The sequence below is a fragment of the Panulirus ornatus genome, chromosome 11 (assembly GCF_036320965.1).
Source record: "Panulirus ornatus isolate Po-2019 chromosome 11, ASM3632096v1, whole genome shotgun sequence".
In the NCBI taxonomy this organism is placed as follows: domain Eukaryota; kingdom Metazoa; phylum Arthropoda; class Malacostraca; order Decapoda; family Palinuridae; genus Panulirus; species Panulirus ornatus.
Genome location: NC_092234.1, coordinates 57,919,878 through 57,945,980, shown reverse-complemented (window position 1 = coordinate 57,945,980; position 26,103 = coordinate 57,919,878). Strand labels below are relative to the sequence as shown.

The window sequence follows — 26,103 nt, the reverse complement described above, 5'->3', positions numbered from 1 at the left end:
ACATACCCATTTTTGCTCTCCGAGATAACAATCACACCTTCCACACATTCTTCAACACACCCAGAACCTTCGCCGCCTACCCAACCCTGTGATTCACTTCCACATCCATGGTTCCATCCCTGCTAAATCCATTCCCAGATATCTAAAGCACTTAACTTCCTCCAGTTTTTCTCCATTCAAACTTACCTCCCAATTGACTTGTCCCTCAACCCTACTGAACCTAATAACCTTGCTCTTAATCACATTTACTCACAACATTCTTCTTTCACACACTTTACCAAACTCAGTCACCAGCTTCTGCAGTTTCTAACCCGAATCAGCCACCAGCGCTGTATCATCAGCGAACAACAACTGACTCACTTCCCAAGCCCTCTCATCCACAACAGACAGCATACTTGCCCCTCTCTCCAAAACTCTTGCATTCACCTCCCTAACAACACCATCCATGAGCAAATTAAACATCCATGGAGATATCACACACCCCTGCCACAAACCGACATTCACTAGCAACCAACCACGTTCCTCTCTTCCCATTCGTACATATGCCTTACATCCTCGATTAAAAACTTTTCACTGCTTCTAGCAACTTACTTTCCACACCATATACTCTTAATACCTTCCACAGAGCATCTCTATCAACTCTGTCATATGCCTCCTCCAGATCCATAAATGCTACATACAAATCCATCTCTTTCTCTAAGTATTTCTCACATACATTGTTCAAAACAAACACCTGATCCACACATCCTCTTCCACTTTTGAAACCTCACTGCTTTTCCCCAATCTGATGCTCTGTCCATGCCTTCACCCTGTCAATCAATACCCTCCCATATAATTTCCAAGGAGTACTTAAACTTTATTCATTTATTTAATTATCATACTTTCTCCTACGTTAGCAAGTTAGTGCAAGAAAACAGTGAGTCTTTGAGGTAATATCCTCACTTGGCCCCCTCCTCTGTTCCTTCGTTAGGAAAACTAAAAACGAGAGGGGAGGATATACAGCCCCCCGCTCCCATCCCTTTTAGTCGCCTTCTACGACATGCAGGGAATACGTGGGAAGTATTCTTTCTCCCCTATCCCCAGGGATAATATATATATATATATATATATTATATTATTATTATACTTTGTCGCTGTCTCCCGCGTTTGCGAGGTAGCGCAAGGAAACAGACGAAAGAAATGGCCCAACCCCCCCCCCATACACATGTATATACATACGTCCACACACGCAAATATACACACCTACACAGCTTTCCATGGTTTACCCCAGACGCTTCACATGCCCTGATTCAATCCACTGACAGCACGTCAACCACGGTATACCACATCGCTCCAATTTACTCTATTCCTTGCCCTCCTTTCACCCTCCTGCATGTTCAGACCCCGATCACACAAAATCTTTTTCACTCCATCCTTCCACCTCCAATTTGGTCTCCCTCTTCTCCTCGTTCCCTCCACCTCCGACACATATATCCTCTTGGTCAATCTTTCCTCACTCATTCTCTCCATGTGCCCAAACCACTTCAAAACACCCTCTTCTGCTCTCTCAACCACGCTCTTTTTATTTCCACACATCTCTCTCACCCTTACGTTACTCACTCGATCAAACCACCTCACACCACACATTGTCCTCAAACATCTCATTTCCAGCACATCCATCCTCCTGCGCACAACTCTATCCATAGCCCACGCCTCGCAACCATACAACATTGTTGGAACCACTATTCCTTCAAACATACCCATTTTTGCTTTCCGAGATAATGTTCTCGACTTCCACACATTCTTCAAGGCCCCCAGAATTTTCGCCCCCTCCCCCACCCTATGATAATATATATATTATTTATTTTTTTATTTTGCTTTGTCGCTGTCTCCCGTGTTTGCGAGGTAGCGCAAGGAAACAGACGAAAGAAATGGCCCAACCCACCCCCAAACACATATATATACATACACGTCCACACACGCAAATGTACATACCTATACATCTCAATGTACACATATATATACACACAGACACATACATATATACCCATGCACACAATTCACACTGTCTGCCTTTATTCATTCCCATCGCCACCTCGCCACACATGGAATACCATCCCCCTCCCCCCCTCATATATATATCAACTCTATCATATGCCTTCTCCAGATCCATAAATGCTACATACAAATCCATTTGCTTTTCTAAGTATTTCTCATATACATTCTTCAAAGTAAACACCTGATCCACACATCCTCTACCACTTCTGAAACCACAGTGCTCTTCCCCAATCTGATGCTCTGTACATGCCTTCACCCTCTCAACCAATACCCTCCCATATAATTTGCCAGGAATACTCAACAGACTTATACCTCTGTAATCTGAGCACTCACTCTTATCCCCTTTGCCTTTGTTAGAAGCAGTGAAAAGTTTTTATCGAGGATGTAAGGCATGTGTACGTGTAGGAAGAGAGGAAAGTGATTGGTTCTCAGTGAATGTAGGTTTGCGGCAGGGGTGTGTGATGTCTCCATGGTTGTTTAATTTGTTTATGGATGGGGTTGTTAGGGAGGTGAATGCAAGAGTTTTGGAAAGAGGGGCAAGTATGAAGTCTGTTGGGGATGAGAGAGCTTGGGAAGTGAGTCAGTTGTTGTTCGCTGATGATACAGCGCTGGTGGCTGATTCATGTGAGAAACTGCAGAAGCTGGTGACTGAGTTTGGTAAAGTGTGTGAAAGAAGAAAGTTAAGAGTAAATGTGAATAAGAGCAAGGTTATTAGGTACAGTAAGGTTGAGGGTCAATTCAATTGGGAGGTGAGTTTGAATGGAGAAAAACTGGAGGAAGTGAAGTGTTTTAGATATCTGGGAGTGGATCTGGCAGCGGATGGAACCATTGAAGCGGAAGTGGATCATAGGGTGGGGGAGGGGGCGAAAATTCTGGGAGCCTTGAAGAATGTGTGGAAGTCGAGAACATTATCTCGGAAAGCAAAAATGGGTATGTTTGAAGGAATAGTGGTTCCAACAATGTTGTATGGTTGCGAGGCGTGGACTATGGATAGAGTTGTGCGCAGGAGGATGGATGTGCTGGAAATGAGATGTTTGAGGACAATGTGTGGTGTGAGGTGGTTTGATCGAGTAAGTAACGTAAGGGTAAGAGAGATGTGTGGAAATAAAAAGAGCGTGGTTGAGAGAGCAGAAGAGGGTGTTTTGAAATGTTTTGGTCACATGGAGAGAATGAGTGAGGAAAGATTGACCAAGAGGATATATGTGTCGGAGGTGGAGGGAACGAGGAGAAGAGGGAGACCAAATTGGAGGTGGAAAGATGGTGTGAAAAAGATTTTTTGTGATCGGGGCCTGAACATGCAGGAGGGTGAAAGGAGGGCAAAGAATAGAGTGAATTGGAGCGATGTGGTATACCGGGGTTGACGTGCTGTCAGTGGATTGAATCAAGGCATGTGTATGGGGGTGGGTTGGGCCATTTCTTTCGTCTGTTTCCTTGCGCTACCTCGTAAACGCGGGAGACAGCGACAAAGCAAAAAAAAAAAAATATATATATATATATATTTCATTCTATTCGCCATTTCCCGCATTAGCGAGGTAGCGTTAAGAACAGAGGACTGGGCCTTTGAGGGAATATCCTCACCTGGCCCCCTTCTCTGTTCCTTCTTTTGGAAAATTAAAAAAAAAACGAGAGGGGAGGATTTCCAGTGAGTGTCCACATCCACGCCCCACACACCTTTCCATGGTTTACCCCAGATGCTTCACATGCCCTGGTTCAGTCCTTTAACAGCATGTCGACCCCAGTATACCAAATCATTCCAGTTCACTCTATTCCTTGCACGCCTTTCACCCTCCTGTATGTTCAGGCCCCGATCACACAAAATCTTTTTCACTCCATTCTTCCACCTCCAATTCGGTCTCCCACTTCTTGTTCCCTCCACCTATGACACATTTATCTTCTTTGTCAACCTTTCCTCACTCATTCTCTCCATATGTCCAAACCATTTCAGAACACCCTCTTCTGCTCTCTCAACCATACTCTTTTTATTTCCACACTTCTCTCTTACCCTTACATTATTTACTTGATCAAACCACCTCACACGTCCTATTGTCCTCAGACATTTTATTTCCAACACATCCACACTCTTCTATACAACCCTATCTATAGCTCATGCCTTGCAACCATATAACATTGTTGGAACTACTATTCCATCAAACATACCCATTTTTGCTCTCCAAGATAACGTTCTCTCCTTCTACACAATTTTCATCACTCCCAGAAGCTTTGCCCCTTCTCCCACCCTGTGACTCTCTTCCACTTCCATGGTTCCATCTGCTGCTAAGTCCTTTCCCAGATATCTAAAACACTTCACTTCCTACAGTTTTTCTCCATTCAAACTTACATCCCAATCAACTTGTCCCTAAACCCTACTGAACCTATAAGTTTATATTTTTTATTTACATAGTCGCTGTTTCCTCCATCAGCAAGGGAGTCCCAGGAAACAGACGAAGAATGGCCCATCCACTCGTATACACATATAGGTATGTAAACCTCCATATACATACATATACACAGACATATACATATATACACATGTACATATTCATACTTGCTTGCCTTCTTCCACTCCTGGCCCTACCCCGTCCCCCCAGGAAACAGCATCACTACCCTCTGCTTCAGCAAGATAGCACCAGAAAAACAGACAAAAAAGGCCACATTCGTTCATACTCAGTTTCTAGCTGTCATGTGTAATTCATCGAACCCACAGCTCCCTGTCCACATCCTAGCCGCACAGACCCCTGATGTTTCACATTCCCTGGTTCAGTCCATTGATAGCACGTCAGCCCTGGTATACCATTTTTAATACTTTTAAGACTGAGTATAGCAAGGAGAACCAGAGTATGATATAACAACTGCCACTGGTCAGGACAGGTATATGAGTTAAGAAACATTAAAATGTATTAAGGCACAGTTCATCCTCTGTAACCTTACCTCTTTTGAATTACAAGACCAGTGAATGTGATTTAGTAACTTGAGAGAGGTGAGACATTGAGGGTTACCCGTGCCTTAATCCCTTTTCCTATCTATCAACTCATTTAGTGCATATAAGCAGAAAATAGCAAATTTAATCCCAACACCTATATTAACTTCCATTTCTGAACTGCTTGCTGGTGCTAATGGAGCAGGAGGAGGTGAGGGGTAAGTTACTGAAGAAGGGAGTCATCAGGGTCACATGATATAGTTGGTGAAGGTGGTGGTGATGGTCAGTTAAGTTTAGTTTTTACATTGCTGGATGATGGTGGCTGATCCTCTCCTTGAGTGTCATTTTTCTTCACAAAGAAATGTAGTGTTGCCTGTTTAACCTTCTTCATCTTCTCATGATGGATTTCTTTATAGCGCCTGATGATAGCTGAGATATCTTGGGCAATCTTTGAACTTCATTCTATGTTTGGGTCATCCTCATCAAATATAGGGAGAGCAAGGTCAGTGTAGTGAAATGCATCAGCCAACCTCTTTTTAGTGAGAGAATGCACTTGCTTGACCTCCCCTTCTACTGCCACCTCCTCCTTGCTTTTATTCTTCATTTCTCTTCATAATTTTCACAATGTGTACACTTGTTCTTGATAGATTGTTGTTTACATTTCCACTTACCATATACCCTAAACTACCGATTTCACATTCAAATCACCCATCACTAATACCTGATGGATATTATATTTTTTATTATAATAGCAAAATTAGTGATTGGAAAGGTCAAAGTAATTATTTTACCACTATTCATGATTTCAATAAGAAAATTAATGTTTTACATTAATTTTGCAAATTTTAGTTGCATTTGTATTTCATACATTTTTTTTAGAAATTTTTTCTAATTGAATAAGATTTTTTAGATAAATGTTTCATTTTTTAAGTATTTGATCCTTTGCTATTTAAGATTTATGCTGAATTCCAAGAAATTCATAGGATCCTGGGATTGCTTGAGTTTGAATTCCATTGTGCTGGGAGTGGGAACAACCATGAAATAAGTGAACCCTGTTGGGGATCCCAGTTGTGCACAATTAAATGTCTTCAAAGGAATCTGTGTGTATGCATTTGATCAATCCTGTGTGGATGGGAGTGGAGTCAGAGATAATAGATAGATAGTAATGCATGCGTGATATGATTTAGTGAAAGTTCCTGAGTTTCATAAGGTCCCTTTTGTACTTTTTGGTTTTAAGTGAACCAGGTTGTTTTTTTTTATGTAGGTTTTAAGTGAACCAGGTTGTTTTTTTATGTAGTACCCTTCATCTATTGAGCCTTTGAAATCATATTTTCATAGATAACATCTGGTTGTGTACTCAGTGACAGTTGTGATAAGATAAGGTGGTCATCTGATTATTGATGCAGTTTTTTATGGTTAACTAAGTACACTACATTTGTTATTCCTGTAAGGTAAATAATATGTAAGTAGAAATCTGTTTCAATACTCTGAGTCCTTTTTTCTGATGATATAAATGTGAAGATAGCATTAATTAGATGTTTTATATCGAAATATATTATGATTTTGATTTAGAATTATTCAGAACATGTGCATGTTTGTATACATTTTTTAAACTAAGGTTAGCATTCCATGCCTTGAGGCCTCTCTCCAGTAGTGACAGTATTTTTCCTCGTGATTGGTTAATGCTAATGTTAAGATTCTTGGCTGCAGGAAATGCCTGTTTCTTAATAGAAACCTGAAAGGTCTGTCTAAAAATGTGATGACAGGCATTCATCCATAATGGCTTGTTGTATGATATTCTAAGTAATTTTCTTTTCTCTAATGTCTGTCCTGTGAGCATGATAGTACCCCAAGAATATTCTCTACAAATATCAGGGTTAGGGCCTTCTAACACTTTTTGATGGGGAAGAACTGGCTTTCCCCACTTAATGCTATCGTCTCAACTAGAGATCTTGCTCATTTTGGGTCTGCCTTCAGCCCATTAGAGACTACTGCACAGAGGACATGATTACCTCATACATTCACAGCTGCTCAGTAGCTTAAAATTGCTCTAAGTTGTTCTACCAGACGATTTTTTCATCCCGTGGATTACTATCCTTTTTCTTTTTATGTATACATTCTTATTTAGTATTAGCTTTTTTGGAGAATGCTGTACTGTAGATGTGAATCGGTCAGTGTTTTGAGATACTTCTATATGTCTATATGTAAATATGTACTGTCTGCATCTTTCATGTATCATGATTTGTTGATCATATATTCTAATGCCCCTTCTATTGGGCCCCTGCACCTGCAAGGTTGCACTACTGCTATCATCATCAAATGATGAACTCCTTTGTAGGGAGAAATTCATCAGTGAAATTGAATTTTTTTCTTTCATAGATGATAAAAACACACCAAAGTTAACTTTCCACTTGTGGTGAAGTCTCATGCAGGCAGAGTGTGCCATCCTATTGCAGTTACTAGTTTAGAGATTGACCACAGATTTTTTGCTTAATGAACAATCTCAGGACAGCATCTTGGCTATTATGAGAGGTCACTTTGTATTATCTTTTATGAAAATCAGTGTAGCATTAGCAAATTACAATTCCTCTGGAACTTTCCCCATAGCAAGTAACTCTGAAAAGTGTAGTCAGGGGTTTAAGTATTGGGGTCCCTGGGTTACGAATAGATTAGGTTCCCGGACCCTGTTTCTAAGTTGATCTATTCATAAGTCAGAAAATATGAATAGATGCATGAGATTAGATTAAACACTTTTACCTGACTGTAATAATGTATTTGATATTGTATTCTGAAGTATATATAGTTAACAGAACGTCATATAAAGCAACACTTAATGAAGAAAGATGCCGTTCCACAGTTCATGAATATGAGTATTTCATTGTTTGTCAGACTAAGAACTCAATATTTTTTTTTGACCTCATTCATAAGTATGGGTTTTCATAAGTTAGGGACTACCTGTGTCTCATTTTTCTCATCTTTCATTCTCCTCTGATAAAACTTACCTGGATCTGCCATTTTACTTACTTTTATTCCATTTAGTGCTGATAGTATATCGTCATCGTTTATGTCTGTTTGTTGCAAAACATTTTTCTCTCCACAGTGGAACTGGATTCAGGATATGAGATGTGTCTTTATTTGTAAATACAGATACAAAGATATGATTTTAGTTCAATTTTGTGGCTATGTTGCATTAAACCTAGTCAGCATTTTCTGTAATTAATAGACCAGTTGCTTGGGTAATGATTTGCTTCCAACATAACTGTAAAGCTCCTTAGGTTTTCTTTGCTATTTTCAGCAATAATCACTCCTTGCTGAAAATAACTTTGATGTATAAGTCTCTTAGTTTCTCATTGCATATTTGCATAATTTGCTGTATTATGTTGTGTTTGATGATAGAGTGGCAGATATAGGGTGTCTTGGTCGAGGTGGTGTGCAAAGTGAGAGGGTTAGGGAAAATGATTTGGTAAACAGAGAAGAGGTAGTAAAAGCTTTGCGGAAGATGAAAGCTGGCAAGGCAGCAGGTTTGGATGGTATTGCAGTGGAATTTATTAAAAAAGGGGGTGACTGTATTGTTGACTGGTTGGTAAGGTTATTTAATGTATGTATGACTCATGGTGAGGTGCCTGAGGATTGGCGGAATGCGTGCATAGTGCCATTGTACAAAGGCAAAGGGGATAAGAGTGAGTGCTCATATTACAGAGGTTTAAGTTTGTTGAGTATTCCTGGTAAATTATATAGGAGGGTATTGATTGAGAGGGTGAAGGCATGTACAGAGCATCAGATTGGGGAAGAGCAGTGTGGTTTCAGAAGTGGTAGAGGATGTGTGGATCAGGTGTTTGCTTTGAAGAATGTATGTGAGAAATACTTAGAAAAGCAAATGGATTTGTATGTAGCATTTATGGATCTGGAGAAGGCATATGATAGCGTTGATAGAGATGCTCTGTGGAAGGTATTAAGAATATATGGTGTGGGAGGCAAGTTGTTAGAAGCAGCGAAAAGTTTTTATCGAGGATGTAAGGCATGTGTACGTGTAGGAAGAGAGGAAAGTGATTGGTTCTCAGTGAATGTAGGTTTACGGCAGGGGTGTGTGATGTCTCCATGGTTGTTTAATTTGTTTATGGATGGGGTTGTTAGGGAGGTGAATGCAAGAGTTTTGAAAAGAGGGGCAAGTATGAAGTCTGTTGTGGATGAGAGAGCTTGGGAAGTGAGTCAGTTGTAGTTCGCTGATGATACAGCGCTGGTGACTGATTCATGTGAGAAACTGCAGAAGCTGGTGACTGAGTTTGGTAAAGTGTGTGAAAGAAGAAATGTGAGAGTAAATGTGAATAAGAGCAAGGTTATTAGGTACAGTAGGGTTGAGGGACAAGTCAATTGGGAGGTAAGTTTGAATGGAGAAAAACTGGAGGAAGTAAAGTGTTTTAGATATCTGGGAGTGGATCTGGCAGCTGATGGAACCATGGAAGCGGAAGTGAATCATAGGGTGGGGGAGGGGGCGAAAATCCTGGGAGCATTGAAGAATGTGTGGAAGTCGAGAACATTATCTCGGAAAGCAAAAATGGGTATGTTTGAAGGAATAGTGGTTCCAACAGTGTTGTATAGTTGCGAGGCGTGGGCTATGGATAGAGTTGTGCGCAGGAGGGTGGATGTGCTGGAAATGAGATGTTTGAGGACAATGTGTGGTGTGAGGTGGTTTGATCAAGTAAGTAATGTAAGGGTAAGAGAGATGTGTGGAAATAAAAAGAGCGTGGTTGAGAGAGCAGAAGAGGGTGTTTTGAAATGGTTTGGGCACATGGAGAGAATGAGTGAGGAAAGATTGACCAAGAGGATATATGTGTCGGAGGTGGAGGGAACGAGGAGAAGTGGGAGACCAAATTGGAGGTGGAAAGATGGAGTGAAAAAGATTTTGTGTGATTGGGGCCTGAACATGCAGGAGGGTGAAAGGAGGGCAAGGAATAGAGTGAATTGGATCGATGTGGTATACCGGGGTTGATGTGCTGTCAGTGGATTGAATCAGGGCATGTGAAGCGTCTGGGGTAAACCATGGAAAGTTGTGTGGGGCCTGGATGTGGAAAGGGAGCTGTGGTTTTGGGCATTATTGCATGACAGCTGGAGACTGAGTGTGAACGAATGGGGCCTTTGTTATCTTTTCCTAGCGCTACCTCGTACACATGAGGGGGGAGGGGGATGGTATTCCATGTGTGGCGAGGTGGCGATGGGAATGAATAAAGGCAGACAGTGTGAATTGTGTGCATGGGTATATATGTATGTGTCTGTGTGTGTATATATATGTTTACATTGAGATGTATAGGTATGTATATTTGTGTGTGGGGACGTGTGTGTATATACATGTGTATGGGGGTGGGTTGGGCCATTTCTTTCTTCTGTTTCCTTGCGCTACCTCGCAAATGCGGGAGACAGCGACAAAGCAAAATGAAAAAAAAAGAATGTTGGTTATTGATATTTTTGAGTTTCTTATGTGCTGTTTCTTAGACAACAAGCATTCTTTATGTTATTGTTCCACCATTTCACCCTTTTGGAAAAAGACTCTCTACTATGCGTTGGTACATTTGCTCCTCCACTATTTTGAAAAATTTCCAACACTTTCCAAAGCTATTTTTGTAATATTTTATTAGATACATCATCCCAGATTTTCATGACATGAGAAGTATGAAGATCATTAAAATTTGCAAGTCTAAGATCTTGTATTATATTCTCAATTCTTACGTTGGCCAGCATAACAGCCAATGTTGAAGGTTAGCTCAAAAGTGATTTAGTGGTGATTTGTGGGGATAGGGGAGAAAGAATACTTCTCACGCATTCCTCATGTGTTGTAGAAGGCGACTAAAGGGGACGGGAGCGGGGGGCTGGAAACCCTCCCCTCCTTAACTTTCTAACAGGGGAAACAGAAGAAGGAGTCATGCGGGGAGTGCTCAACCTCATTGAAGGCTCAGATTAGGGTGTCTAAATGTGTATCGATGTAACCAAGATGAGAAAAAAGGAGAGATAGGTAGTGTGTTTGAGGAAAGGAACCTGGATGTTTTGCCTCTGAGTGAAATGAAGCTCAAGGGTAAAGGGGAAGAGTGGTTTGGGAATGTCTTGGGAGTAAAGCTAGGGGTTAGTGAGAGGACAAGAGTAAGAGAAGGAGTAGTACTACTCCTGAAACAGGAGTGGTGGGAGTATGTGATAGAGTGTAAGAAAGTAAACTCTAGATTGATATGGGTAAAACTGAAAGTGGATGGAGAGAGATGGGTGATTATTGGTGCATATCCACCTGGGCATGAGAAGAAAGACCATGAGAGGCAAGTGTTTTGGGAGCAGCTGAGTGAGTGCGTTAGTAGTTTTGATGCACGAGACCGGGTTATAGTGATGGGTGATTTGAATGCAAAGGTTAGTAAAGTGGCAGTTGAGGGAATAATTGGTGTGTATGGGGTGTTCAGTATTGTAAATGGAAATGGTGAAGAGCTTGTAGATTTATGTGCTGAAAAAGGACTGTTGATTGGGAATAGATTTGTAGAGGTTTTCAGAAAAGAAGAGAGAATGTTGGAGTGAAGAGAGTGGTGAGAGTAAGTGAGCTTGTGAAGGAGACTTGCGTGAGGAAGTACTAGGAGAGACTGAGTACAGAATGGAAAAAGGTGAGAACAAAGGATGTAAGGGGAGTGGGGAAGGAATGGGATGTATTTAGGGAAGCAGTGATGGCTTGAGCAAAAGATGCTTGTGGCATGAGAAGCATGGGAGGTGGGCAGATTAGAAAAGGTAGTGAGTGGTGGGATGAAGAAGTAAGATTATTAGTGAAAGAGAAGAGAGAGGCATATGGACAATTTTTGCAGGGAAATAATGCAAATGAGTGGGAGATGTATAAAAGAAAGAGACAGGAGGTCAAGAGAAAGGTGCAAGAGGTGAAAAAGAGGGCAAATGAGACTTGGGGTGAGAGAGTATCATTGAATTTTAGGGAGAATAAAAAGATGTTTTGGATGGAGGTAAATAAAGTGCGTAAGACAAGGGAATCAATGGGAACTTCAGTGAAGGGGGCTAATGGGGAGGTGATAACAAGTAGTGGTGATGTGAGGAGATGGAGTGAGTATTTTGAAGGTTTGTTGAATGTGTTTGATGATAGAGTGGCAGATATAGGGTGTTTTGGTCGAGGTGGTATGCAAAGTGAGAGGGTTAGAGAGAATGATTTGGTAAACAGAGAAGAGGTAGTAAAAGCTTTGCGGAAGATGAAAGCTGGCAAGGCAGCGGGTTTTGATGGTATTGCAGTGGAATTTATTAAAAAAGGGGGTGACTGTATTGTTGACTGGTTGGTAAGGTTATTTAGTTATGTATGACTCATGGTGAGGTGCCTGGGGTTTGGTGGAATGCTTACATAGTGCCATTGTACAAAGGCAAAGGGGATAAAAGTGAGTGCTCAAATTACAGAGGTATAAGTTTGTTGAGTATTCTTAGGAAATTATATAGGAGGGTATTGATTGAGAGGGTGAAGGCATGTATAGAGCATCAGATTGGGGAAGAGCAGTGTGGTCTCAGAAGTGGTAGAGGATGTGTGGATCAGGTGTTTGCTTTGAAGAATGTATGTGAGAAATACTTAGAAAAGCAAATGGATTTGTATGTAGCATTTATGGATCTGGAGAAGGCATACGACAGAGTTGATAGAGATGCTCTGTGGAAGGTATTAATAATATATGGTGTGGGAGGCAAGTTGTTGGAAGCAGTGAAAAGTTTTTATCGAGGATGTAAGGCATGTGTACATGTAAGAAGAAAGGAAAGTGATTGGTTCTCAGTGAATGTAGGTTTACGGCAGGGGTGTGTGATGCCTCCATGGTTGTTTAATTTGTTTATGGATGGGGTTGTTAGGGAGGTGAATGCAAGAGTTTTGGAAAGAGGGGCAAGTATGAAGTCTGTTGTGGATGAGAGAGCTTGGGAAGTGAGTCAGTTGTAGTTCGCTGATGATACAGCGCTGGTAGCTGATTCGCATGAGAAACTGCAGAAGCTGGTGACTGAGTTTGGTAAAGTGTGTGAAAGAAGAAATGTGAGAGTAAATGTGAATAAGAGCAAGGTTATTAGGTACAGTAGGGTTGAGGGACAAGTCAATTGGGAGGTAAGTTTGAATGGAGAAAAACTGGAGGAAGTGAAGTGTTTTAGATATCTGGGAGTGGAGTTGGAAGCGGATGGAACCATGGAAGTGGAAGTGAATCATAGGGTCGGGGAGGGGGCGAAAGTTCTGGGAGTGTTGAAGAATGTGTGGAAGTCGAGAACATTATCTCGGAAAGCAAAAATGGGTATGTTTGAAGGAATAGTGGTTCCAACAATGTTATATGGTTGCGAGGCATGGGCTATAGATAGAGTTGTGCGGAGGAGGGTGGATGTGCTGGAAATGAGATGTTCGAGGACAATATGTGGTGTGAGGTGGTTTGATTGAGTAAGTAATGTAAGGGTAAGAGAGATGTGTGGAAATAAAATGAGTGTGGTTGAGAGAGCAGAAGAGGGTGTTTTGAAATGGTTTGGTCACATGGAGAGAATGAGTGAGGAAAGATTGACTAAGAGGATATATGTGTCAGAGGTGGAGGGAACAAGGAGAAGTGGGAGACCAAATTGGAGGTGGAAAGATGGAGTGAAAAGGATTTTGAGTGATTGGAGCCTGAACATGCAGGAGGGTGAAAGGCGTGCAAGGAATAGAATGAATTGGAAAGATGTAGTATACCGGGGTCGATGTGCTGTCAATGGATTGAACCAGGGCATGTGAAGCGTCTGGGGTAAACCGTGGAAAGTTCTGTGGGGCCTGGATGTGGAAAGGGAACTGTGGTTTTGGTGCATTATACATGACAGCTAGAGACTGAGTGTGAATGAATGGGGCGTTTGTTGTCTTTTCATAGCGCTACCTCAAGCACATGTGGGGGGAGGGGGTTGTTTTTTCATGTGTGGCAGGGTGGCAGTGGGAATGAATAAAGGCAGACAGTATGAATTATGTACATGTGTATATATGTATATGTCTGTGTGTGTATATATATGTATATGTTGAGATGTATAGATATGTACATTTGCGTGTGTGGACGTGTATGTATATACATGTGTATGTGGGTGGGTTGGGCCATTCTTTCGTCTGTTTCCTTGTGCTACCTTGCTAACGCGGGAGACAGCGACAAAGCAGAATGAATAAATAAATTGTTACACAAAACATTGTTAATGAGATCTTCATTTGTAGTCAGAATTAAATCTGATATGTTCTCTTCAGTAGGCTTCTCATCTTTTTGAATTAGAGCTTTATTAGGCAAACATAGTTACAGCCCATGCCCTGAGCTACTGGAAAGGGATTCTCACCACTAAGATAACAGTATGTTAAAAATTTTCCACAGTGATTGATTCATGGTTGTTAGAAATTACTGACATCATAAGATCTTTTGTCTGCCTTTGATAACTCTGCTAGGTGCTTATAGCTTATTTTTACTGTTATTTTGTCATGAAAGTTACCTCTGATATCTACAAAAATGGAGCTGATTTTATCAACAGCTTCAATACTTTTCAGGTTAGAAATAAAATTAGCTGTAACAGAGAGCTAGACACATTATCTAATTTGTATCCCGTATCACTGTTAATCTGAATGTAATCAGGGATTGTGTATTTGGTGATGAAATTTCTATTTTTGATATCTAATCCAGAGTCCAAAATACCTGTTGTGTTGAATATGTACGTGTGTATATATGTATATGTCTGTGTATATATATGTACATATACGTTGAAATGCATGTGTATGTATATGTGCGTGTATGGGTGTTTATGTCAATACATGTGTATATGGGTGGGTTAGGCCATTCCTCGTCTGTTTCCTTGCACTACCTCACTGATGCAGGAGATGTATAATAAATAAAATAGATATTATTACTCATCGTGTTTCAATTTTACCGTGGACTCATAGGAATACATACGCATATATATACACTTGAACATATTCATGCTTGCCTTCATCCATTTCTGTCACTACCCTGCCACATAGCATCGCTACCCCCCTGCTTCAGCCATATTCATTCACACTAAGTGTCTAGTTGTCATGTGTGTGTGTGTGTGTGTTTAACCCATTGCTGCTTTTGAATTATATATCCTGCATCTGTTTATATAATGCCATTTTGAGGTTTGAAAATTGTGAAAGAGTGCATGAGTCTCCATGTTTCCTTTAGTATTTATTCAAAGATTTCTAGCATAGATGATAGTACTATGCTTTCTGTGCAGCAAACCGTTGCAAGCAAAGTTTTCCAAAAGAAAATCACATGCAGATTAATACTGGGGAACTGCCTTAATAGTGCTGTTTGCTACCGTAACTTTGGTCTTAAAAGAATCTGAATGAGCATAAATGGATCCACACTGGTAAGGAACCATTTAAGTGTACAGAATGCTTCGAAAACTACCCATGAAAGAAAAATCTGAAGGACCTCATGTAATTTAGTAGTACATATGAAAACCCATACATGTGAAAGTTTCATTGTTTAAAACTTTTTCATGTAATGAAACTTTGTTGAACCACACGAAGGTTCATATAGGTATTAAACCATTCCAGAGTAAAGAATGTCATAAAAATCTTGAATATGAAAATAGTCTAGTGGATCATGTGAGAAATCACAGTGGAGAGAAACAGTTTGAGTGTTTGAAATGCCAAAAATTATTTATACAAAATCAGTATCTGAATGATCATATGAGAGTTCATACAGGAGAAATATTGCTTCAGTTTTCAGAATGCCACTAAAACTATGTGCATAGATGTGGCCTAAAAATGCATATGAAAATTCACATTAAGGGAAAGCACTTCAGTGTACAGAACGCCATAGAAATATTACCCCCAAAAAATCAATTGATACATCATATGAGAGTTCCCACTGGTGAAAAACCATTTCAGTGTTGAGAGTGCCTTAAGAATTTCACACAATAAAGTCAACTTGCACATCATATGAATGGGCTTTGTGGTGAAAAACCATTTCCTTGTTCACAGAGTTATAAAGCTTATACCCATAGAAGTACACTTGAAGAACATATGAAGGATCACTCTTCTAAGAACCTTTTTAGATTTTTGGATTTCAATGAATACTATCATAAGATATTTAATTTGAATGTTGCCAAAGAATAACAGTATGTACAGGAGACACCAGTTTGTTATTCACCACAGAAAAGACTCCTTTAAGAGTCATACCTTGAAGTTGTTTTGAATGTTACAGGTAAGAAGTCTTTCTATTGTAACCATTATGGTCAATGCATTGTAAACCAGCACTTTAACAAATCATGAATCTTATCAGTGTCCTCATAAAGCACAGAATGACATACAGTTATCATCCCAGGAACTAGTTGATGACTACCAGTAAATTCACACGATGGATAGTTTCAGTTGTTTTGAAGAAGTAGTAGTTAATAAAGAAAGTGAAAGTGGTCAAGCCTTAGAAAAAAAAAAAGAGACCTGAATTGAAGATTTATCCAAAGGCGCATTTGCTCATTGAAGGGAGATGTAGCTGACCCCGTCTGTAGACAGCTAGAGTACATAAATATCCTTTGGAAATTTTTTTTGTGAATGAAACTATTGAATTGAGAGCAAATCCAGTACTCTCATTGTATTTGTAGTATAATATAAAGTTTGTGACAAAACATGCATAAATGGTCTTGATTCAGGGATCTGATTGTATGTATTTTCACCGGTACAATTTTTTGATATTTACTTCGTAACCAATTTTCTTGTATCATAGACTAGAATTTCTGACCATCTTGAGACTGTAGTCTTTTTACTTCTCTTAGTTCTCATTGAAGAAGTCATGTTTGTAAAGATTCCTTTCTTGTCTTGTTTATGGCACTTTTAAGCATTTATTTGAATGGAGAAGGTTTGTTTTTTTGTTTTATGAGAATTTTTTATCAAATGATAAACCCGTTACTTCTTGTCTATGACCTGATTTATCATATGTTTGTTTCTTATTCTCAATAAGAGAATACCTTAACCAAGAATTAAAAGAAGCTTGATGTAATAGTGGTTTCTTGCAGGGCCTAATCAGACCATGTCTGATTTTCATTTTCATGGCATATATCTAGCAAATTAAGGCTTTCTGTTTATCCTATTTCTAAGCTGGTGGTAGGGATACCCAGAATATTTGAACAAGCAAGTAAACAATTATTACCACATAAAAAACAATTTGAAAAAAGTATTGCCAACCTAAGAAACTACCAACTCCATGACATGATAAACTAAAACCAATCAGTCTTCTTATTTTCATCTTTTTTACTTTCCATTTTCATGAGGTTCAGCCTTCCAGCTTACTCACACTTATCCTCAGCTTATTTTCAGGGTCTTAAAGTGAACTATGTTTGCTATAGTGCATTAATGTTTCTTAATTATTCACTTTACACATTAACTTGATTCATCAAGTGCAACTGCATCTCCTTTCAAACTTCCTTCCACACACACAAAGTGCACACCCACCCCTGAAAACCTCATCTGAAATGCCTCTAACCTTTTAATGTTGACTAATTGCATTTTTGCATCTGCACTACCTACAGTACTTTTCTTGATGCCTTCAGTCTCAGCACCATAGGTCTTCTTAAATTTGTCATATGCCATTAATTTTTTTTTTTACATAGCTACACCATCTTAAACTTTTTATGAAGTGCTTCTGTATTGATTTTTTCACCACATATCTTTCTCAAGCTTCATTCTTACTTTAATTTCTTAGTTTTGACAGCATTGCAAAGGTTCACCATTTTCTTTTCATATTTATTTTTATCTTTCTTGACATAGAAAAGAGATTTCAAATCTATACATCTTTACATTAGGATAAGGACTCATTTTTTCAAACTTTGTGCCCAGTTTATATATCTTGTTTAATATTTTCAGTGAACATACATAATTTCTAGACTTAAAAAGAAATGATTAGAATGATCTTTCCATTGACAGATATTTTTAGCCTTTAAAAAAGCTAATAGTTTTTATGCTGTTTATACCTTCATATTACTAAATTTAGTTTAGTCCAGGGCCTGGCCATGACTTAATGTCAGACTCATCACATGATATGATACACAGTCACAACCTGGTTGGTTGCAAAGCCACATTTTATGAGTTGTAATTTCAGAGTTTTATCCAAGTGCTATTAGTATGGTCCAAATTGTATTTAAAACTAAATCAGTGTTGTTTTGCAGTATACGATGGTAGCAACGTATGGGTGGAGGGGAGGGGACCCCAGGAACATGCTCATCGTGCCTACTGAGACAGTCATTAGGGTTGCAGCCTCTGAAGAAACAACAGTCTTTGTTACAGCTGGTGGCAGGTTATATATCGGCCATTATAATGGCCTGGAAAGGGGAAATTTAAAACAGGTACATATTTTCATTTTTTGCTTATACAATTAAGACATTTTGGGGGATAAGCATAAACTATATTAAATTCATATTTTTTTAAAGATATCAGTTGCAATGAACCAGTTTATATTAGTTGAGTCTATGTTTATATTTTAGAGATTTTATGTTCAAGTAAATCTTGATGCTTTTTTTTATGAATGATTGTGCAGGTTGAGTATCTCTAATCAGAAAATTTGGAATCGAAATGTTCCAAAATCCAAAACTTGTTGAGCTGCAACATGACATTAGAAGTGGAAAATTCCACACCTCACCTTGCTTGCCCCTGTTGGGTTATGATGCTCTGTTGGTGCCAGTTTGTTTCAAACCATCATTACTGCCAGACCTACGTGCATTACTCATTGTGTTTTTTGCTTACTCTCTGCCCTGTGTGAATAAGTACATGAAAATGATTGTTTATTAGTAACATAAATTCACAGTTAGGAATGAAGGTGATGCCAGACAACCACAGGTTGTCCACATGGGCAGCTGACATTGTGACACCATAGCTTTCTGATGGTTCAGTGTTATAAAACTGTTTCATGTGCAAAATTATTAGAAATATTGTATACATTACCTTCAGGCTATGTGTATAAGTTGAATATGAAACATAAATGGATTGTGTTTAGACTTGGGTCCCATCTCCAAGATATCTCATTTATTATCATCCATCATGTCAAATGTGGAAAACGGGATGGTATGGAAACAAACGGGTTAAAGCTGAGATATACCTCAAGGTTTCAACTATTCAGGGATCTGCCTCAGGAGATACTGATTCCAGCATTCAGCTGGATTGTATTCCCAACTAGTGATGGTCACCCGGTTGGTTGCCTTGGCGTGTCACTCTCTGATTGGATTGCTTTTCCTACTGCTTCCACCCATTCACAGTGATCACTGCCTGAGGTGACCAGCAGATGAACTAGACCTTGTGTTAACATTGTTCTTAATTCCTTTCTCTAGGAAAGCTCTTACACTATCATTAAACAGTTTGTCACTTGCCTGTAGTTGCCTTGGAGTTGACTGTTTAGTGATAGTGTGAGAGCTTACCTTAGAGGAAGAGATTATAAACAATGTTAACACAAGGTCTGCTGGTCACGTCAGGCAGTGGAGATCGCTGTGAATGGGTGGAGGCTGCAGGGCAAGTGATCAAATCAGAGAGTGACATGCCAAGATGTCTGACCAGATGACCATCACTTGCTGGGGAACACAGTCCTGCCGAATGCTGGAATCAGTATCTCCTGAGGAAGACCGTTAAATGGTTGAAACATTGAGGTATGTTTCTGCTCTAACCTGTTTCTTTCCATACCATCCTGTTTTCCACATATCTCATTATTTATATATATTTATTATTTTTTATTATACTTTGTCGCTGTCTCCCGCGTTTGCGAGGTAGCGCAAGGAAACAGACGAAAGAAATGGCCCAACCCCCCCCCCATACACATGTATATACATACGTCCACACACGCAAATATACACACCTACACAGCTTTCCATGGTTTACCCCAGACGCTTCACATGCCCTGATTCAATCCACTGACAGCACGTCAACCACGGTATACCACATCGCTCCAATTTACTCTATTCCTTGCCCTCCTTTCACCCTCCTGCATGTTCAGGCCCCGATCACACAAAATCTTTTTCACTCCATCTTTCCACCTCCAATTTGGTCTCCCTCTTCTCCTCGTTCCCTCCACCTCCGACACATATATCCTCTTGGTCAATCTTTCCTCACTCATTCTCTCCATGTGCCCAAACCACTTCAAAACACCCTCTTCTGCTCTCTCAACCACGCTCTTTTTATTTCCACACATCTCTCTTACCCTTACGTTACTCACTCGATCAAACCACCTCACACCACACATTGTCCTCAAACATCTCATTTCCAGCACATCCATCCTCCTGCGCACAACTCTATCCATAGCCCACGCCTCGCAACCATACAACATTGTTGGAACCACTATTCCTTCAAACATACCCATATATATATATGCAAATATTCCCAAATCAGGAAAAACCCAGAATCCAAAACACTTCTGGTCCCAGGCATTTTGGATAAGGGATACTCAACCTGTACGTATGTCTTTTGCAAAAGAAATCACTAGTCTCAAGAAAGACATATTCAGATTATGTTTTATAAAGTAACTGAATGTTGCTAAAATTTCTTATTTTAGGTTGAGCTTGGTAGCAGATGTGTTTGCGATGCAACGGTTTATAGAGGTCAGGTAGTGTTTGTCACAGATGCTGGAGAAGTTTTCACTCGGGACTTAGAAGGAAGTGAAGTTCATTCCTTGCCTGTGCTTGAACCAAAGAAGACTTGTACTCATGGTCAGGAAGAGAAGGGGCGTAAGGTTCGGGTGCGCTCGGTAGCTGCTGGATATGATCACATATTGTTTCTGAGTGCTCAAGATGAGATTTGGGTTCAAGGAAGAGGACCAGCCCTAGGTTTGTGTAGTCGTTTGAGAGTCAGTGATAGGGTCACAAAAAGGGTTTAGATTATAAGGAAGTAACATAACAGCTGTGATAGTATTTTTATGCTTAGAAAGAACTCCTGGGTCAAGATTCAGAGATGTAGATTGGCTTATTGATTTAACTTTGATTATACAAAGACATATTGAATTAACATTATTCTGGATAGGTATAGACCAGCTTAAAGTAAGTTGCACTTTATGGATTGAAATACTTTAACAGATTTTCTTTTGTCACCTTATCTACTCTGATCCTGGTTTCTTTCATATTTTAAGTATGTAAACACTGTATATGATCACTGTTCTCTTATTTTCCTCACCTCATGTATTTCATCTTGAGGAATAGTAAATGAAATCACAATGTGGTTTACATTGATTATTTGAGTTTTAGTGAACATATGCCTTCCATTACTACTATTTCTTTAACAGGACTCTTCACAAACAAGACTGAGAATGAGATCACCAACCCAGCACGTGTTGACTTCTTTAAGGGAAGACGGATAATGCAAATAGAAGCTGGAGCATACTTTACTGTAGCTCTGGTAGAGGCTCTGCCTCCTGTCCATCATGATCCCACTGCAGAGTCAGACAGTCTTCCAGACTTCGACTCATATGTGAGATCATGTGAACTGTGTCGTAAAGAAACTGGAGACCGTGTGCTCTTTGAAGATGCCGGTGAATTTGACAAGTGCCCTTTAGGATTGGCAGTGAGGAAAGATTATTTTACTCCAGATAGGAGATCTGATCTTTTATCACCTGCTCCCAGTAGTGTGAACATGGATGGTCGATCTTCTAGAAATAGTGTGGTCCATGAGGATGGGGAATCATCTGATTATGTGCCAGATGATTTAGATCGAACATCAGGAGAAGTTTCTTGTGATGGCACAGCATTGAATACCCCAGTAGACTTACGGACAGGAATCGAATTGAAAGACATGACTCGAGTACATAAACAGAGTGATGGCAGTGACTTTGAAGTTGTTGATTGCAATGATGATGAAACAGAGATTGGAGAGGAGCCTTGTGGTAGGAAATTTAGCACAGGAGGTAGCAGTAGTTTATTTATAAATGCAGATGCTGCTCGACAGTTTATTTCTCGACAACTTTCATGGATGACAGCAACAAGTGTTGAACAGGGTGAATGTGTTGCAGATTATGAGAGAATGAACAACAAATATCACATCGACAGTGCTACTGAGCTTATTAAAGAAAATGTAGCAAGTGCAGCAAATAGTGCAGCAAGTCTTGTAGCAACTGGTGTTCGAACTGTAAGTGACAAAGTGGGTCAATTATCACGGCACTTCAGTAGCAGTGAATGTGCAGATGGTGAGCTGCATGATCTCTCCCCAGATTCTGACCCCTTCAGTTTAGATACATTGTATGCCAAAGTTCCAAAACTCAAAATGAGTAAAAGTGATTCCTATGAGTGTAACAGTCTTCCACGTCGACTTTCAGATGAATATTCTTGGAAAAAAACTCATATGAGAACTGCATCTGGGGGACTCAGCTATCCCAAAGTTGGCAAAGATGGTATACTGTCTCTTGAGAAAGGGCCAGAACAAGTGGTAAAAAACACTAATCTTATCATTGATGGTGGACGACATGCCCTTAATACTGAGGTAAGTTTTGTAGTACTTACAGTTAACTATACTTCATAGAAATGTTTAGAAATTTAGATAATTCTTTAGATATTTCAATGAAAAAGAAAGAATTTTGTATGCCAGGGCTGTTTACATTGCCATGTAGAGATATGTCGTGATTTCATATCAGTGTCCTCAGGTTTTATGTGCACTATATTGCACACATTGCTAAATTTCCGAGTTTCTTTAATTGTATTAGTACAGCAGGTCTTTTCTTTTATACCTAATTGCAATATGTGCCTTTATGAGATAATGTCAAGACCAGTTAATCTATAATTTTCATTTCTACACATCCAGTCCTTGGTTACATGTATAATGTACCAAGACCAGAGTCTACCATTTATAGCCAGATCCTACAGACTACTCCATAGCATAATGTGACTGCTTTATTTTCCATGGTTCAACCCAGTAACAGTACGTTTTCCCGCATATTCCACTTTGCTCCAATTCTCTCTTATCAAGCATAAGCCTCTCACCCTTGAAGATGATCATGCATTGATAACTCAAAACCTGATATACTTCATCCTTCTATTTCCTACCCCATCCCTTATTTCTCATCTGCTTCTGATGCATGTATCATCATTGTCAGGCTGTCTTCACACACATATCTCCATATGCCCAAATTGTTTCAACACACCTTGATTGGCTTTCTCAATCAGACTAGGCTTTGTACCAATGAAAGATAATTTTTTACATGATTAACCTCCTCATACTACTTATGGTCCTCATGCATTTCATTTTCAGCATATCTACCCTTTCCTATTCTTTGCATTCATGGCCCAAGACACAGATTTATTAATGTGATGTGCAAATCCTTCTGTTTCTGTAATTATTTCTCATCCACATCCTTCAAAGCAAACATATGATTAACACATCCTTGATCTATCCTAAAACCACATTGTTCTTCCCCAGTCTGATTTTCTGTGCTTGCTACCACCCTCTTAGTCCCTGCTTGTCCAGACAACTTTCCAAGTACTCTCAGCAAACTTTTTTCTTACTTGCTCTTCATTATCCACATTTGTGAGGTAATGCCAAGAGAAACAAGAAACATGCATTGAGAAACTACAGAAACATTTAAGAGAATACTGAACATGTGGTTAAAGCCGGTCTCAGATGAATTGAGAATAAGTGAATATATGTTGGAGTGAAAAAGATTTTGAGTGATCGGGGCCTGAACATGCAGGAGGGTGAAAGGCGGGCAAGGAATAGAGAGAATTGGATCGATGTGGTATATCGGGGTGGATGTGCTGTCAGTGGATTGAATCAGGGCATGTGAAGCGTCTGGGGTAAACCATGGAAAGTTCTGTGAGGCCTGGATGTGGAAAGGGAGCTGTGGTTTCAGGCATTATTGCATGACAGCTAGAGACTGAGTGTGAACGAATGGGGCCTTTGTTGTCTTTTCCTAGCGCTACCTTGCACACATGAGGGGGGAGGGGGATGGTATTCCATGTGTGGCGAAGGTGGCGATGGGAATGAATAAAGGCAGACAGTGTGAATTGTGTGCATGGGTATATATGTATGTGTCTGTGTGTGTATATATATGTGTACATTGAGATGTATAGGTATGTATATTTGCGTGTGTGGACGTGCATGTATATACATGTTTATATGGGTGGGTTGGGCCATTTCTTTCGTCTGTTTCCTTGCGCTACCTTGCAAACGCGGGAGACAGCGACAAAGCAAAATAAAAAAAAAAAAAAATGTTGCAGGTGGCAGCTGAGAAAAATAGCATTTCTTATTCATCAAGTAAGATGTGTAGTGGACAGTTCATGCTAACCCTGCTAATTTGGTTAAATCTCATCATAGCTGCTCATGAGTTGGTAGGCACACACACACACACACACACACACACACACACACACACACACAGTTTGGTACTAATTTTCTCATCTTATTCTTCTGGCAAATGTGTCAGAGAGAGAGTTGGGTAGGTAGATGCCTTCTGCTTTGCTATCTTTTTTCTACCAATATTTCTAGGACACCAACTCAGAATACCTCAGAATGGAAAAATAGGTCTCCTGTTATCTTTCTTTCCAATATACTTCCATGTGCTTTGCAAATGATGTAGATGAAATTTTTGAAGTCATCTTCTTCAATACATTATTGATGAAGATGATATTTGTGATGTCACCATCTTGAATACCTTATACTCTGATCACAACCTAGTAAAGTAAAAACATGTGGAGATACTAAACTGTTGGGACAAAAAACAGACCACCAGAGGTGAATTCAGCAATTTCAGTCTTAGTAGAAAACGAATGAAATAGGAGGATGCAATCAATGAGATATCTGCAGCACAATAGAAAACCTTTCTGAATGCAAGAATGCCAAAGGAGTCTCTTAAATATATGACCACTTAAAGTACTTATTCTTCTGGCAAATGTGTCAGAGAGAGAGTTGGGTGGGTAGATGCCTTCTGCTTTGCTATCTTTTTTCTACCAATATTTCTAGGACACCAACTCAGAATACCTCAGTATGGAAAAATAGGTCTCCTGTTATCTTTCTTTCCAGTATACTTCCATGTGCTTTGCAAATGATGTAGATGAAATTTTTGAAGTCATCTTCTTCAATACATTATTGATGAAGATGATATTTGTGATGTCACCATCTTGAATACCTTATACTCTGATCACAACCTAGTAAAGTAAAAGCATGTGGAGACATTAAACTGTTGGGACAGAAAACAGACCACCAGAGGTGAATTCAGCAATTTCAGTCTTAGTAGAAAACGAATGAAATAGGAAGATGCAATCCATGAGATATCTGCAGCACAATAGAAAACCTTTCTGAATGCGAGAATGCCAAAGGAGTCTCTTAAATATTTTCATTTATATATTTATTTATTTTGCTTTGTCGCTGTCTCCCGCGTTTGCGAGGTAGCGCAAGGAAACGGACGAAAGAAATGGCCCAACCCACCCCCATACACATGTATATACATACACGTCCACACACGCAAATATACATACCTATACATCTCAGTGTACACATATATATACACACACAGACACATACATATATACCCATGCATACAATTCACACTGTCTGCCTTTATTCATTCCCATCGCCACCTCGCCACACATGGAATAGCCATCCCCCTCCCCCCTCATGTGTGCGAGGTAGAGCTAGGAAAAGACAACAAAGGCCCCATTCGTTCACACTCAGTCTCTAGCTGTCATGCAATAGTGCCCGAAACCACAGCTCCCTTTCCACATCCAGGCCCCACAGAACTTTCCATGGTTTACCCCAGATGCTTCACATGCCTGATTCAATCCACTGACAGCATGTCAACCCCGGTATACCACATCGATCCAATTCACTCTATTCCTTGCCCGCCTTTCACCCTCCTGCATGTTCAGGCCCCGATCACTCAAAATCTTTTTCACTCCATCTTTCCACCTCCAATTTGGTCTCCCACTTCTCCTCGTTCCCTCCACCTCCGACACATATATCCTCTTGGTCAATCTTTCCTCATTCATTCTCTCCATGTGCCCAAACCATTTCAAAACACCCTCTTCTGCTCTCTCAACCACGATCTTTTTATTTCCACATATCTCTCTTACCCTTACATTACTTACTCGATCAAACCACCTCACACCACACATTGTCCTCAAACATCTCATTTCCAGTGCATCCACCCTCCTGCGCACAACTCTATCCATAGTCCATGCCTCGCAACCATACAAAATTGTTGGAA

The 26,103-nt window shown here is 39.9% G+C and overlaps 1 protein-coding gene across 1 annotated transcript in view; it reads left to right on the top strand.

Annotated features, from left to right (window-relative positions):
• The first annotated feature begins 4,496 nt into the window (after positions 1-4,496).
• Positions 4,497-26,103, top strand: part of Als2 (Amyotrophic lateral sclerosis 2) — a 231,493-nt gene continuing 209,886 nt past the window's right edge. The window contains exons 1-4 of the mRNA XM_071666251.1: positions 4,497-4,514; positions 18,110-18,286; positions 20,476-20,746; positions 21,199-22,388. Of these exons, the coding sequence (XP_071522352.1) occupies positions 18,116-18,286; positions 20,476-20,746; positions 21,199-22,388 (1,632 nt within the window). The 5' untranslated portion in view covers positions 4,497-4,514; positions 18,110-18,115. The remainder of the gene's footprint in view (positions 4,515-18,109; positions 18,287-20,475; positions 20,747-21,198; positions 22,389-26,103) is intronic.